The sequence below is a fragment of the Salmo salar genome, chromosome ssa14 (genome assembly GCF_905237065.1).
Source record: "Salmo salar chromosome ssa14, Ssal_v3.1, whole genome shotgun sequence".
NCBI lineage: Eukaryota > Metazoa > Chordata > Actinopteri > Salmoniformes > Salmonidae > Salmo > Salmo salar.
This window is the reverse complement of record NC_059455.1, coordinates 53,321,348-53,338,340: the sequence shown is the minus strand read 5'-3', so window position 1 is coordinate 53,338,340 and position 16,993 is coordinate 53,321,348. Positions and strand designations below refer to the sequence as shown.

Here is a 16,993-nt window from a genome sequence, read left to right as displayed (position 1 = left end):
GGGGTCTAACGCCTTGGAGGATGGGGTCTAACGCCTTGGAGGATGGGGTCTAACGCCTTGGAGGATGGGGTCTAACGCCTTGGAGGATAGGGTCTAACACCTTGGAGGACAGGGTCTAACACCTTGGAGGATAGGGTCTAACACCTTGGAGGATAGGGTCTAACACCTTGGAGGATAGGGTCTAACACCTTGGAGGACAGGGTCTAACACCTTGGAGGATAGGGTCTAACACCTTGGAGGACAGGATGTAACACCTTGGAGGATAGGGTCTAACACCTTGGAGGACAGGATGTAACACCTTGGATGATAGGGTCTACCACCTTGGAGGATAGGGTCTAACACCTTGGAGGATAGGGTCTAACACCTTGGAGGATAGGGTCTAACACCTTGGAGGACAGGATGTAACACCTTGGAGGATAGGGTCTAACACCTTGGAGGGTAGGGTCTAACACCTTGGAGGGTAGGGTCTAACGCCTTGGAGGATGGGGTCTAACGCCTTGGAGGATGGGGTCTAACGCCTTGGAGGATAGGGTCTAACACCTTGGAGGACAGGGTCTAACACCTTGGAGGATAGGGTCTAACACCTTGGAGGATAGGGTCTAACACCTTGGAGGATAGGTCCTAACACCTTGGAGGACAGGGTCTAACACCTTGGAGGATAGGGTCTAACACCTTGGAGGACAGGATGTAACACCTTGGAGGATAGGGTCTAACACCTTGGAGGACAGGATGTAACACCTTGGAGGATAGGGTCTAACACCTTGGAGGATCAATTCTAACATCGTGGTGGTAGTGGAGGGAGAGCGCCCTCTGTGGTCAGAGTGGCTGTTGGCGTGGTAACGCGGCCTGTCGTGGTGGTAGTGGAGGGAGAGCGCCCTCTGTGGTCAGAGCGGCTGTTGGCGTGGGAACGCGGCCTGTATTGGTGGTAGTGGAGGGAGAGCGCCCTCTGTGGTCAGAGTGGCTGTTGGCGTGGTAACGCGGCCTGTCGTGGTGGTAGTGGAGGGAGAGCGCCCTCTGTGGTCAGAGTGGCTGTTGGCGTGGTAACGCGGCCTGTCGTGGTGGTAGTGGAGGGAGAGCGCCCTCTGTGGTCAGAGTGGCTGTTGGCGTGGTAACGCGGCCTGTCGTGGTGGCAGTGGAGGGAGAGCGCCCTCTGTGGTCAGAGTGGCTGTTGGCGTGGTAACGCGGCCTGTCGTGGTGGCAGTGGAGGGAGAGCGCCCTCTGTGGTCAGAGTGGCTGTTGGCGTGGTAACGCGGCCTGTCGTGGTGGTAGTGGAGGGAGAATGGAGCTGCACACAGTAGAATAATATTGGTATTTATCCAAGAGATTCTCTCTCTTCAACACTGTTTCTACCTGAAATGGTTCCTTGTTCAATCTGCCGTATTACCGAGAGTTCTCTCCAAGCTGTTTTTACATGGATTCACTTTTCACCTCCAGCAGAACCTTTTGTGCTATTTATCAGTGAGGCTGGGAGGCTTGGTTGCCGTACCAACATACACACACACATACATACCAACACACACATACATACCAACACACACACACACACACACACACACACACACACACACACACACACACACACACACACACACACACATACCAACACACACACATACCAACATACACACATACACACACATACCAACATACACACACACATACTAACACACACACATACCAACAAACACACACACACACACACACCAACAAACACACACACACACACATACCAACAAACACACACACACACACATACCAACACACACACACACACTCATACCAACATACACACACATACCAACATACACACACACACATACCAACACACACACATACCAACATACACACACACACACACACACCAACATACACACACACTCATACCAACACACACACACACACACATACCAACAAACACACACACACACACATACCAACAAACACACACACACACACACATACCAACACACACACACACACACACACACACACACAAACACACACATACCAACACACACACACACACACACACACTCATACCAACATACACACACATACCAACATACACACACATACCAACATACACACACACACACATACCAACACACACACACACATACCAACACACACACACACATACCAACACACACACAGACACATACCAACACACACACACACATACCAACACACACACACACACATACCAACATACACACACACTCATACCAACACACACACACACACACACACACACCAACATACACACACACACACACAGACCAACACACACACATACATACATACATACACACACACAGGATACAGAGGGAGAGCCATCTTGTTTTTCCCTTCCGTCCGAACACACATAACATTGAAACTCCTTGCCTTTGATAACTGTAATATTTGTAATGTATACTGTATGTTTGTAATATTTGTAATGTATACTGTATGTTTGTAATATTTGTAATGTGTACTGTGTGTTTGTAATATTTGTAATGTACACTGTATGTTTGTAATATTTCTAATGTGTACTGTATGTTTGTAATATTTCTAATGTGTACTGTATGTTTGTAATATTTCTAATGTATACTGTATGTTTGTAATATTTGTAATGTATACTGTATGTTTGTAATATTTGTAATGTGTACTGTGTGTTTGTAATATTTGTAATGTATACTGTATGTTTGTAATATTTGTAATGTATACTGTGTGTTTGTAATATTTCTAATGTGTACTGTGTGTTTGTAATATTTCTAATGTGTACTGTATGTTTGTAATATTTCTAATGTATACTGTATGTTTGTAATATTTCTAATGTATACTGTGTGTTTGTAATATTTGTAATATTTCTAATGTATACTGTGTGTTTGTAATATTTGTAATGTATACTGTGTTTGTCTCTCTCCAGTGGAGGTGCCGATGGGTTTGACCTGACTACGGGGACATCGAGTCGACCAGCCACCGGCTTCGGCTTCAGACCAGACGAACAGTTCTTCTACGACTACACTTCTACCAGATAAACCTTCACCATCCACATAGTCTGGCCGACCCCCATCAACACTTCACACTGGCCGACCCCCAGCAACACTTCTCACTGGCCGACCCCCATCAACACTTCACACTGACCGATCCCCATCAACACTTCACACTGACCGACCCCCATCAACACTTCACACTGACCAGCCCCCATCAACACTTCACACTGGCCGACCCCCATCAACTCTTCACACTGGCCGACCCCCATCAACACATCACACTGACCGACCCCCATCAACCCTTCACACTGACCGACCCCCATCAACACTTCACACTGACCAGCCCGCATCAACACTTCACACTGACCGACCTCAACACTTCACACTGACCGACCCCCATTAACACTTCACACTGACCGACCCCCATCAACACTTCACACTGACCGACCCCCATCAACACTATGAACACTGACCAATCCCCATCAACACTTCACACTGACCAATCCCCATCAACACTTCACACTGACCAACCCTCATCAACACTTCACACTGACCGACCCCCATCAACACTATGAACACTGACCAATCCCCATTCACTATGAACACTGACCAATCCCCATCAACACTATGAACACTGACCAATCCCCATCAACACTATGAACACTGACCAATCCCCAATCCCCATTAACACTATGAACACTGACCAATCCCCATTAACACAATGAACACTGACCAATCCCCATTCACTATGAACACTGATCAATCCCCGTCAACACTATGAACACTAGGCGTGCCTCCCAAATGGCACCCTATTGGAATCTGGTGAAAGTAGTAGAGCACTATTTCTGAAATAGGGTACCACTTGAGATGCACCCTAGATACAGGGAAGGGTCATTTACATTTTTACATTTTAGTCATTTAGCAGACGCTCTTATCCAGAGCGACTTACAGTAGTGAATGCATACATTTCATTTCATGCATTTTTTTATTTATTTTTATTATTTGTACTGGCCCCCCCGTGGGAATCGAACCCACAACCCTGGCGTTGCACACACCATGCTGGCGTTGCAAACACCATGCTCTACCAACTGAGCCACAGGGAAGACTTTTTCAGAGATCAGTGTGTTAGTGACTATAATCCCCTGGGTTTACTTGTCTTCTGTGTGCTAATGTAAGCTGACAGCCATCTTGTTTTTTTATTTTATATATACACTCGATTTACTGGATTTGAAATGATTCAAATGTATTATTGGAATGTTTTTATTATTCGGGCGATGCTAAGGTAGGTAGGTGCAAATATCATGCTAGATGTTGACTTTTATTTGAACATGAAGTAGCAAAGAGCTTATATTATGTTTTGTAGACATTTACATGTTTATATTATAACACAAATCACACACACACACACACACACACACACACACTTCTGCATGAATATTACTTAAAACTAAGGACCACTGAATCATTAATAAAAAGATTGTCATTAAAATAGAATTGCAGTACAGGCTACTAAGGTGCTAACACTGCTACACATGTATTTGTTTTATTTTTGCGTTGTAATTTCACAAAATGTCCATAATATATCTGCACTAATAGTGGAATGATAGTGTTTAACAGGATTACTTACCCGATAGTGTTGTGATTGGCTGTGATTGTAACTTTTTGTTTTTCTCCCACCAGAGAAGGGAATCTGTTGTCAAAATGGGAAAGTTGTTTTGACTTTTGTGGCTGTGTTATCTAGTGGAAATTGGCTCAAGTTGGAATTTCCTGGTTGCAAAAATTCAACATTGTTCGCTCAATTTCAGTTAGTGTAGGAAATCATTGAACCATCTAAATCACTGTGAACTATCTTTTCAATAACATAAAAATGTTTTTAAAGCTGTTTGAAGCTGGTGGACCAAACCTCGCCAACAGCCAGTGAAATAGCAGAGCGCCAAATTCAAAACAACAAAAATCTCATAATTCAAATTTCTCACATATACAAGTATTATGCACCATTTTAAAGATAATCTTCTCGTTAATCCAACGACACTGTCCAATTTCAAAAAGGCTTTACGGCGAAAACATTAGATTATGTTAGGACATTACCTTGACAAGAAAAACCACACAGCCATTTTCCAAGCAAGGAGAGGCGTCACAAAAAACAGAAATACAGCTAAAATGAATCACTCACCTTTGATGATCTTCATCAGATGGCACTCATAGGACTTCATGTTACAAAATACATGTATGTTTTGCTCGATAAAGTTCATATTTATATCCAAAAACCCCATTTTACATTGGCGTGTAATGTTCAGAAATGTTTTGCCTCCAAAACATCCGGTGAATGAGCACATCAATTTACAGAAATACTGATCATAAACGTTGATAAAATATAGAACTGTTATTCAAAGAATTATAGATACACTTCTCCTTAATGCAACCGCTGTGTCAGATTTCAAAAAAGCTTTTATTTATTTATTTTATTTCACCTTTATTTAACCAGGTAGGCAAGTTGAGAACAAGTTCTCATTTACAATTGCGACCTGGCCAAGTTAAAGCAAAGCAGTTCGACACATACAACAACACAGAGTTACACATGGAGTAAAACAAACATACAGTTAATAATACAGTAGAAACATAAGTCTATATACAATGTGAGCAAATGAGGTGAGATAAGGGAGGTAAAGGCAAAAAAGACCATGGTGGCAAAGTAAATACAATATAGCAAGTAAAACACTGGAATGGTGGATTTGTAGTGGAAGAAAGTGCAAAGTAGAAATAGAAATAATGGGGTGCAAAGGAGCACAATAAATAAATAAATACAGTTGGGGAAGCGGTAGTTGTTAGGGCTAAATTATAGATGGGCTATGTACATGTGCAGTGATCTGTGAGCTGCTCTGACAGCTGGTGCTTAAAGCTAGTGAGGGAGATAAGTGTTTCCAGTTTCAGAGATTTTTGTAGTTCATTCCAGTCATTGGCAGCGGAGAACTGGAAGGAGAGACGGCCAAAGGAGGAATTGGCTTTGGGGGTTGACCAGAGAGATATACCTGCTGGAGCGCGTGCTACAGGTGGGTGCTGCTATGGTGACCAGTGAGCTGAGATAAGGGGGGACTTTACCTAGCAGGGTCTTGTAGATGACCTGGAGCCAGTGGGTTTGGCGACGAGTATGAAGCGAGGGCCAGCCAACGAGAGCGTACAGGTCGCAGTGGTGGGTAGTATATGGGGCTTTGGTGACAAAACGGATGGCACTGTGATAGACTGCATCCAGTTTATTGAGTAGGGTATTGGAGGCTATTTTGTAAATGACATCGCCGAAGTCGAGGATCGGTAGGATGGTCAATTTTACGAGGGTATGTTTGGCAGCATGAGTGAAGGATGCTTTGTTGCGAAATAGGAAGCCAATTCTAGATTTAACTTTGGATTGGAGATGTTTGATGTGAGTCTGGAAGGAGAGTTTACAGTCTAACCTGACACCTAGGTATTTGTAGTTGTCCACATATTCTAAGTAAGAACTGTCCAGAGTAGTGATGCTGGACGGGCGGGCAGGTGCGGGCAGCGATCGGTTGAAGAGCATGCATTTAGTTTTACTTGTATTTAAGAGCAGTTGGAGGCCACGGAAGGAGAGTTGTATGGCATTGAAGCTCGTCTGGAGGGTTGTTAACACAGTGTCCAAAGAAGGGCCAGAAGTATACAGAATGGTGTTGTCTGCGTAGAGGTGGATCAGAGACTCACCAGCAGCAAGAGCGACATCATTGATGTATACAGAGAAAAGAGTTGGCCCAAGAATTGAACCCTGTGGTACCCCCATAGAGACTACCAGAGGCCCGGACAACAGGCCCTCCGATTTGACACATTGAACTCTATCAGAGAAGTAGTTGGTGAACCAGGCGGGTCAATCGTTTGAGAAACCAAGTCTATTGAGTCTGCCGATGAGGATGTGGTGATTGACAGAGTCAAAAGCCTTGGCCAGGTCAATGAATACAGCAGCACAGTATTGTCTCTTATCGATGGCGGTTACGATATCGTTTAGGACCTTGAGTGTGGCTGAGGTGCACCCATGACCAGCTCTGAACCACATTGCATAACAGAGAAGGTGCGGTGGGATTCGAAATGGTCGGTAATTTGTTTGTTGACTTGGCTTTCGAAGACCTTAGAAAGGCAGGGTAGGATAGATATAGGTCTGTAGCAGTTTGGGTCAAGAGTGTCCCCTCCTTTGAAGAGGGGGATGACAGCAGCTGCTTTCCAATCTTTTGGAATCTCAGACGACACGAAAGAGAGGTTGAACAGGCTAGTAATAGGGGTTGCAACAATTTCGGCAGATAGTTTTAGAAAGAAAGGGTCTAGATTGTCTTGCCCGGCTGATTTGTAGGGGTCCAGATTTTGCAGCTCTTTCAGAACATCAGCTGACTGGATTTGGGAGAAGGAGAAATGGGGAAGGCTTGGGTGAGTAGCTGTGGGGGGTGCAGTGCAGTTGACCGCGGTAGGGGTAGCCAGGTGGAAAGCATTGCCAGCCGTAGAAAAATGCTTCTTGAAATTCTCAATTATAGTGGATTTATCGGAGGTGACAGAGTTTCCTATCCTCAGTGCAGTGGGCAGCTGGGAGGAGGTGTTCTTATTCTCCATGGACTTTACAGTGTCCCAGAACTTTTTTTAGTTTGTGTTGCAGGAAGCAAATTTCTGCTTGAAAAAGCTAGCCTTGGCTTTTCTAACTGCCTGTGTATATTGGTTTCTAACTTCCCTGAAAAGTTGCATATCACGGGGGCTGTTCGATGCTAATGCAGAACGCCAGAGGATGTTTTTGTGTTGGTTAAGGGCAGTCAGGTCTGGAGAGAACCAAGGGCTATATGTGTTCCTGGTTCTAAATTTCTTGAATGGGGCATGCTTATTTAAGATGGTGAGGAAGGCATTTAAAAAAAATAACCAGGCATCCTCTACTGACGGGATGAGGTCAATATCCTTCCAGGATACCCGGGCCAGGTCGATTAGAAAGGCTTGCTCGCTGAAATGTTTCAGTTTGACAGTGATGAGCGGAGGTCGTTTGACCGCTGACCCATTACGGATGCAGGCAATGAGGCAGTGATCGCTGAGATCTTGGTTGAAAACAGTAGAGGTGTATTTAGAGGGCAAGTTGGTTAGGATGATATCTATGAGGGTGTCCGTGTTTACGGCTTTGGGTTGGTACCTGGTAGGTTCATTGATAATTTGTGTGAGATTGAGGGCATCAAGCTTAGTTTGTAGGATGGCTGGGGTGTTAAGCATGTCCCAGTTTAGGTCACCTAGCAGCACGAGCTCTGAAGATAGATGGGGGGCAATCAGTTCACATATGGTGTCCAGAGCACAGCTGGGGGCAGAGGGTGGTCTATAGCAGGCGGCAACGGTGAGAGACTTGTTTTTAGAGAGATGGATTTTTAAAAGTACAAGTTCAAATTGTTTGGTTACAGACCTGGATAGTAGGACAGAACTCTGCAGGCTATCTCTGCAGTAGATTGCAACACTGCCCCCTTTGGCCGTTCTATCTTGTCTGAAAATGTAGTTAGGGATGAAGATTTCAGAGTTTTTGGTGGACTTCCTAAGCAAGGATTCAGACACGGCTAGGACATCCGGGTTGGCAGAGTGTGCTGAAGCAGTGAATAAAACAAACTTAGGGAGAAGGCTTTTAATGTTATTATGCATGAAACCAAGGCTATTACGGTTACAGAAGTCATCAAAAGAGAGCGCCTGGGGAATAGGAGTGGAGCTAGGCACTGCAGGGCCTGGATTCACCTCTACATCACCAGAGGAACAGAGGAGGAGCAGGATAAGGGTACGACTAAAATCCATGAGAATCGGACGTCTAGGACGTCCGGAACAGAGAGTAAAAGGAGCAGGTTTCTGGTGGCGATAAAATAGATTCAAGGTATAATGTACAGAGAAAGGTATGGTAGGATGTGAATACAGTGGAGGTAAACCTAGGCATTGAGTGATGATGAGAGAGATATTGTCTCTAGAAACATAATTGAAACCAGGTGACGTCATCGCATGTGTGGGTGGTGGAACTGAAGGGTTGGATAAGGTATAATGAGCAGGGCTAGAGGCTCTACAGTGAAATAAGCCAATAAACACTAACCAGAACAGCAATGGACAAGGCATATTGACATTAAGGAGAGGCATGCTTAGCCGAGTGATCATACTTTACAGCGAAAGCACACTTTGCAATAATCTGAGTACAGCGCTCAGTCACAAAACCAAACCCGCCATTTTGTGGAGTCAACAAAAGTCAGAAATAGCATTATAAATATTCACTTACCTTTGATGATCTTCATCGGAATGCACTCCCAGGAATTCCAGTTCCATAATAAATGTTCATTTGTTTCGATAAAGTCCATATTTATGTCCAAATACCTCCTTTTTGTTCGCACGTTCAGTCGAGTAACCAAAATGCACTGTGCTCGGGCAGAGAGTTCAGACGAAAAGTCAAAAGTTATATTACAGTTCGTAGAAACATGTCAAACGATGTATAGAATGAATCTTTAGGATGTTTTTATCATAAATCTTCCATAATATTCCAACCGGACGATTCCTTTGTCTTCAAAAAGGAAAAGGAACACAGCTAACTCTCACGGGAGCGCGTGCCACTGAGCTCATGTCATTTTCTCAGTCATCTGATTCCAAGACCTCTTATTCTCTCCCCATTCACAGTAGAAGCATGAAACAACGTTCTAAAAACGGTTGACATCTAGTGGAAGTCTTAGGAAGTGCAAAATGACCCCACAGACACTGTATATTGGATAGGGAATCACTTGAAAAACTACAAACCTCAGATTTCCACACTTCCTGGTTGGATTTTTTCTCAGGTTTTTGCCTGCCATATGAGTTCTGTTATACTCACAGACATCATTCAAACAGTTTTAGAAACTTCAGAGTGTTTTCTATCCAAATCTACTAATAATATGCATATCCTACCTTCTGGGCCTGAGTAGCAGGCAGTTTACTGCGAGCATGCCTTTCATCCGGACATCAAAATACTGCCCCCTACCCAAGAGAGGTTAAAGGCTCAGGCATGAGTCTCCATCATGTTACAGGGAAGTAGAATGCAGGGGAGAGGGTAAATTTGTTTGGAATGCAGCATAAAGCTGTTGCAATTCCCCTAGCTTCCACATGGGGGAGAAATGCTAAGTGTAGCACCTTTAAGTTCTTATTATATCTGCATGAACAGACAAACCAGTCATGTTGTCAGCTTTGGCTCAAGGATCACGTTACTCTAGCTATATTTAACATAACCTCATATGCTCTTCAAGGCTACTGGCTATTGTCTGCTTGAGTCAACATACTGCATTTAATCACCATTAAATACTCAATACACTGTAGAGTGCATACCTTGTAACTACACGTAACAACAACAAAAAAATTATGCACTAGTTAACTATGTATAATGTGTATATATATACTAATCTGTTGGGTCAGACTGTATTAGCCCTGCAGGCTAGCCCTAACCAAGAACAGAAACATGTATTTAGAGAGTTGGGACATTGAGGTTTCTCCATTATGATGTGCTTACATGACACTACAACATTCTATAACAGCCATGTTAGAACCCCATTAACATGACACTACAACATTCTATAACAGCCATGTTAGAACCCCATTAACATGACACTACAACATTCTATATCAGCCATGTTAGAGCCCCATTAACATCCCACTACAACATTCTATAACAGCCATGTTAGAACCCCATTAACACGACACTACAACATTCTATAACAGCCATGTTAGAACCCCATTAACATGACACTACAACATTCTATAACATCCATGTTAGAGCCCCATTAACATGACACTACAACATTCTATAACAACCATGTTACAACCCCATTAACATGACACTACAACATTCTATAACAGCCATGTTAGAACGCCATTAACATAACACTACAACATTCTATATCAGCCATGTTAGAGCCCCATTAACATGACACTACAACATTCTATAACAGCCATGTTAGAACCCCATTAACACTACAACATTCTATAACAGCTATGTTAGAACCCCATTAACATGACACTACAACATTCTATAACAGCCATGTTAGAACCCCATTAACATAACACTACAACATTCTATAACAGCCATGTTAGAGCCCCATTAACATGACACTACAACATTCTATATCAGCCATGTTAGAACCCCATTAACATGACACTACAACATTCTATAACAGCCATGTTAGAACCCCATTAACATGACACTACAACATTCTATAACAGCCATGTTACAACCCCATTAACATGACACTACAACATTCTATAACAGCCATGTTAGAACCCCATTAACATGACACTACAACATTCTATATCAGCCATGTTAGAGCCCCATTAACATCCCACTACAACATTCTATAACAGCCATGTTAGAACCCCATTAACACTACAACATTCTATAACAGCCATGTTAGAACCCCATTAACACTACAACATTCTATAACAGCCATGTTAGAACCCCATTAACACTACAACATTCTATAACAGCCATGTTAGAGCCCCATTAACATGACACTACAACATTCTATATCAGCCATGTTAGAACCCCATTAACATGACACTACAACATTCTATAACAGCCATGTTAGAACCCCATTAACATGACACTACAACATTCTATAACAGCCATGTTAGATCTCTATTAACAGGGAGAGGCGATACTAACACACCTGGTGCCCAAATTGATATCGTATGTCGCGCAGCGAGAGTCGAGTGGAGACAAACGGATTGGGTCCAGTTAGTTGTCCCGACGAGCCCTTCCCGGCTAGCTAGTTTATAGTAGTGGAGACAAACGGATTGGGTCCAATTAGTTGTCCCGACGAGCCCTTCCCAGCTAGCTAGTTTATAGTAGTGGAGACAAACGGATTGGGTCCAGTTAGTTGTCCTGACGAGCCCTTCCCGGCTAGCTAGTGTATAGTAGTGGAGACAAACGGATTGGGTCCAATTAGTTGTCCTGACGAGTCCTTCCCAGCTAGCTAGTTTATGCTTGTTGCTAGAAACTTCAGCAACAATTTGAAACGTTAAGGCTGTATTTGTACATTTTCGGTGAAAATCACTACAATAAATGTGCTCTAGCTGTCACCATGGCCAGATATTGACTACACTATCTAGCTACTTCCCTCTCCTTACTGGCCTGATATTGACTACACTATCTAGCTACTTCCCTCTCCTTACTGGCCTGATATTGACTACACTATCTAGCTACTTCCCTCCTTACTGGCCTGATATTGACTACACTATCTAGCTACTTCCCTCCTTACTGGACAGATATTGACTACACTATCTAGCTACTTCCCACTCCTTACTGGCCTGATATTGACTACACTATCTAGCTACTTCCCTCTCCTTACTGGCCTGATATTGACTACACTATTTAGCTACTTCCCTCCTTACTGGCCTGATATTGACTACACTATCTAGCTACTTCCCTCTCCTTACTGGCCTGATATTGACTACACTATCTAGCTACTTCCCTCTCCTTACTGGCCTGATATTGACTACACTATCTAGCTACTTCCCTCTCCTTACTGGCCTGATATTGACTACACTATCTAGCTACTTCCCTCCTTACTGACCTGATATTAACTACACTATCTAGCTACTTCCCTCTCCTTACTGGCCTGATATTGACTACACTATCTAGCTACTTCCCTCCTTACTGGCCTGATATTGACTACACTATCTAGCTACTTCCCTCTCCTTACTGGCCTGATATTGACTACACTATCTAGCTACTTCCCTCTCCTTGCTGACCAGATATTGACTACACTATCTAGCTAAGTCCCTCTCCTTACTGGGCTAAACTAGGTGGCTAGCTGAACTTGGCTAGTTTTAGTCCTCATTGCCAAACGTCATATATACTGCACCCCCAACTTCAAAACTCCTTTGCTAGTTATTCCATCATGTAACTAAGAAATTCCCTGGAAAAGGACCTTCAATTATTTGTTTTGTTGAATATTCATGATTGGTTTGAGCTATCTGTTGTGTCATAAGATAACGGTGGCGAAGGATATCATTGCTACTTGTCGTAAGGAGAGGACCAAAATGCAGCAGGGAAGTGTATACTCATCTTCTTTATTACGGACAAAGAAGGAAAAACCAAAATAAACACGTATACAAAAACACAAACGAACTAGACAGTCTTGTCAGGCACACACAGCAAAACAAGAAACAATCTCCCACAAACACTAAACCAAACACATACCCATATATAGGACTCTCAATCAGAGGCAACTAGAAAACACCTGCCTCCAATTGAGAGTCCAACCCCAATTAACTAGACATAGATATACAACTAACCAGAAAGAACATAGAAATACTAACACAGAACATAACCCCAAAACCCGGAACAAACACCCTACTAAATAAACCACCACCCCGAACCACATAAACAAAATACCCTCTGCCACGTCCTGACCAAACTACAATTACAAATAACCCCTAATACTGGTCAGGACGTGACACTACTTAATCCGGATCCAAGTTCAGTTTAGAGATCCACTGGCGTAGGGTTAGCTGAACGTTTCTGACTGGTCTTGGAACCATGACAACTGGCAGCCCCTCCCCGCTTGGCTCTGAATGTTTCTGACTGGTCTTGGAACCATGACAACGGGCAGCCCCTCCCCGTTTGGCTCTGAACGTTTCTGACTGGTCTTGGAACCATGACAACGGGCAGCCCCTCCCCGTTTGGCTCTGAACGTTTCTGACTGGTCTTGGAACCATGACAACGGGCAGCCCCTCCCCGCTTGGCTCTGAACGTTTCTGACTGGTCTTGGAACCATGACAACGGGCAGCTCCTCCCCGTTTGGCTCTGAACGTTTCTGACTGGTCTTGGAACCATGACAACGGGCAGCCCCTCCCCGCTTGGCTCGATGGGATATGTAGTGATTTTGTCAACACAGCCAGATATGTACAGTCTTGTACCCTTAACCTTTTTTTAAAGCGACTATTTGTTGATTAAATCAGACTTTATTAATACCAGGAATGAATGAGTTAATTTACATAAAAAGTAATAATTATAAAGCAGCTGTATAGAGTGCCAATGGCTACAATGAATGGTTAAATTACTTTCAGGCACGAAGGATTAACAGAGCTTGTCCTCGCCACTCTATAGCGCTAGTGGTGACCGAGTCCATGATTTTTTGAGTCGACTCCTGGTATCGGAGTCGTGGGAGTCAACACTCTCTCGACAATGCTCTAAACCAGGGGTATTCAAATCTTACCATACGAAGTCTGGAGCCTGCTGGTTTTCTTATCTACCTGATAATTAATTGCGCCCACCTCGTGTCCCAGGTCTAAATCAGTTCCTGAATTAAAAACGCAGTGGGACTGGCTTCGGGTTCCAGAGTTGAATTTGAGGGCTCTAAATAATGCTGTGTAACTGACTGTCTAGAATTCAAACAATATTCTACATTGTAAAAGTTGGCCCAACTGTCTAAATATATTTTATTTATTTATTTATATTTCACCTTTATTTAACCAGGTAGGCAAGTTGAGAACAAGTTCTCATTTACAATTGCGACCTGGCCAAGATAAAGCAAAGCAGTTCGACACATACAACAACACAGAGTTACACATGGAGTAAAACAAACATACAGTTAATAATACAGTAGAAAAATAAGTCTATATACAATGTAAGCAAATGAGGTGAGATAAGGGAGGTAAAGGCCATAAATAGGCCATGGTGAAGAAGTAAATACAACATAGCAAGTAAAACACTGGAATGGTAGATTTGACAGTAGATGAGTGTGCAAAGTAGAAATACTGGGGTGCAAAGGAGCAAAATAAATAAATAGAGTAGGGGAAGAGGTAGTTGTTAGGGTTAAATTATAGATGGGCTATATACAGGTGCAGTGATCTGTGAGCTGCTCTGACAGCTGGTGCTTAAAGCTAGTGAGGGAGATAAGTGTTTCCAGTTTCAGAGATTTTTGTAGTTCGTTCCAGTCATTGGCAGCAGAGAACTGGAAGGAAAGGCGGCCAAAGGAGGAATTGGCTTTGGGGGTGACAAGTGAGATATGGCTATGAGACCGAGACAGTGTTAACCAGGTGGTATTGCATTGCTATACTGATAGTGGTAGACAGTGGTGTGCAGTGGTGGGCTCTTGCAATGATGGTAAAAAATCAGTAGGCTACATGTTGGTTTGAATAAACAGAAAGGCTTCAACGTACAGTAAATGTCTTACATGTACAGCAAGCAATGTGTCAGAACATGCAGCAGTAGGCAGCAGCTGTAGGCAGCAGCAGTAGGCAGCAGGGCAGCAGCAGTAGGCAGCAGCAGTAGGCAGCAGCAGTAGGCGGCAGCAGTAGGCGGCAGGGCAGCAGCAGTAGGCGGCAGGGCAGCAGCAGTAGGCAGCAGCAGTAGGGTAGCAGCAGTAGGCGGCAGCAGTAGGCAGCAGCAGTAGGCAGCAGCAGTAGGCGGCAGTGCAGCAGCAGTAGGCAGCAGCAGTAGGCGGCAGGGCAGCAGCAGTAGGCGGCAGCAGTAGGCAGCAGCAGTAGGCAGCAGTAGGCGGCAGGGCAGCAGCAGTAGGCGGCATGGCAGCAGCAGTAGGCGGCAGCAGTAGGCAGCAGCAGTAGGCGGCAGGGCAGCAGCAGTAGGCGGCAGCAGTAGGCGGCAGGGCAGCAGTAGGCAGCAGCAGTAGGCAGCAGCAGTAGGCAGCAGCAGTAGGCGGCAGTGCAGCAGCAGTAGGCAGCAGCAGTAGGCGGCAGCAGTAGGCGGCAGGGCAGCAGCAGTAGGCGGCAGGGCAGCAACAGTAGTCAGCAGCAGTAGGCAGCAGGATACACTTTTTATAGCCACTTCCTATTCTGTGGCACACTTCCCCATTTAATTACTTCTGTTGCTGGTTGACAATAGTGCTTTATTTGATATGTTTATATGTACAGTACTTTCTGTTAGAGGTTTCTTATATTCTCAGTTTATATTAAATATGATTTTATATTAGAGCTTTTGTTTATTGTTTGTTTTATAATAGTCATGTTTATTATTTTCTTAATTGTATTTAAAGTATGTGTTACTTTATTGTGTTACTAAGGGGAGAACAGCACAGTAGGCGTATTTGATGTGAGAACAGTGCCTGAAGCTCATAGGAACTACTAAGGACCCTATAAAACCATATGAGGGATTTATTGGTGTGGACTGTGAAGGACCCTATAAAACCATATGAGGGATTTAATGGTGTGGACTGTGAAGGACCCTATAAAACCGTATGAGGGATTTATTGGTGTGGACTGTGAAGGACCCTATAAAACCATATGAGGGATTTATTGGTGTGGACTGTGAACATTACTGCAATTAAAATCACTGTTGAAATTGATTTCTGATTTTTGTTAATTAAAAAAAATGAAGTATTTAATTTGAACATAATATTATGATCATGCATAATTGATCAGGACAATTCCCTTTTATTGTAAACAAAAATCAGTAGCACAAACACTTTTGAAAACACTGAAATGAATGTTAATGCAGGGGAGAGTTGAGCCACCCTTGTTCTAGGAAACTGTGAAGGAAGAAACCACATGGAAAAACTGGTAAGCTCAGGTGGGATTGTCAAACGTTTGCCTGCCGACAGACAATACTTAGCGCCTCTGAACAGAGTGTCAAATCAAAGCAAATGGTACTGTATTAGTCACATGCGCCGAATACAACAGGTGTAGTAGACCTCACAGTGAAATGCTGAATACAACAGGTGTAGTAGACCTCACAGTGAAATGCTGAATACAACAGGTGTAGTAGACCTCACAGTGAAATGCTGAATACAACAGGTGTAGTAGACCTCACAGTGAAATGCTGAATACAACAGGTGTAGTAGACCTCACAGTGAAATGCTGAATACAACAGGTGTAGTAGACCTCACAGTGAAATGCTGAATACAACAGGTGTAGTAGACCTCACAGTGAAATGCTGAATACAACAGGTGTAGTAGACCTCACAGTGAAATGCTGAATACAACAGGTGTAGTAGACCTCACAGTGAAATGCTGAATACAACAGGTGTAGTAGACCTCACAGTGAAATGCTGA

General features: G+C 43.6%; 1 protein-coding gene across 4 annotated transcripts in view; it reads left to right on the top strand.

The window, feature by feature from the left end:
- LOC106591047 (kinesin-associated protein 3) overlaps positions 1-4,512 on the top strand; it is a 148,635-nt gene extending 144,123 nt beyond the window's left edge. For all 4 annotated transcript variants that reach the window (XM_045694560.1, XM_045694559.1, XM_045694562.1 and 1 more), the window contains exon 20: positions 2,909-4,512. In XM_045694560.1, the coding sequence (XP_045550516.1) occupies positions 2,909-3,020 (112 nt within the window). In that variant the 3' untranslated portion in view covers positions 3,021-4,512. The remainder of the gene's footprint in view (positions 1-2,908) is intronic.
- Positions 4,513-16,993: the final 12,481 nt, after the last annotated feature.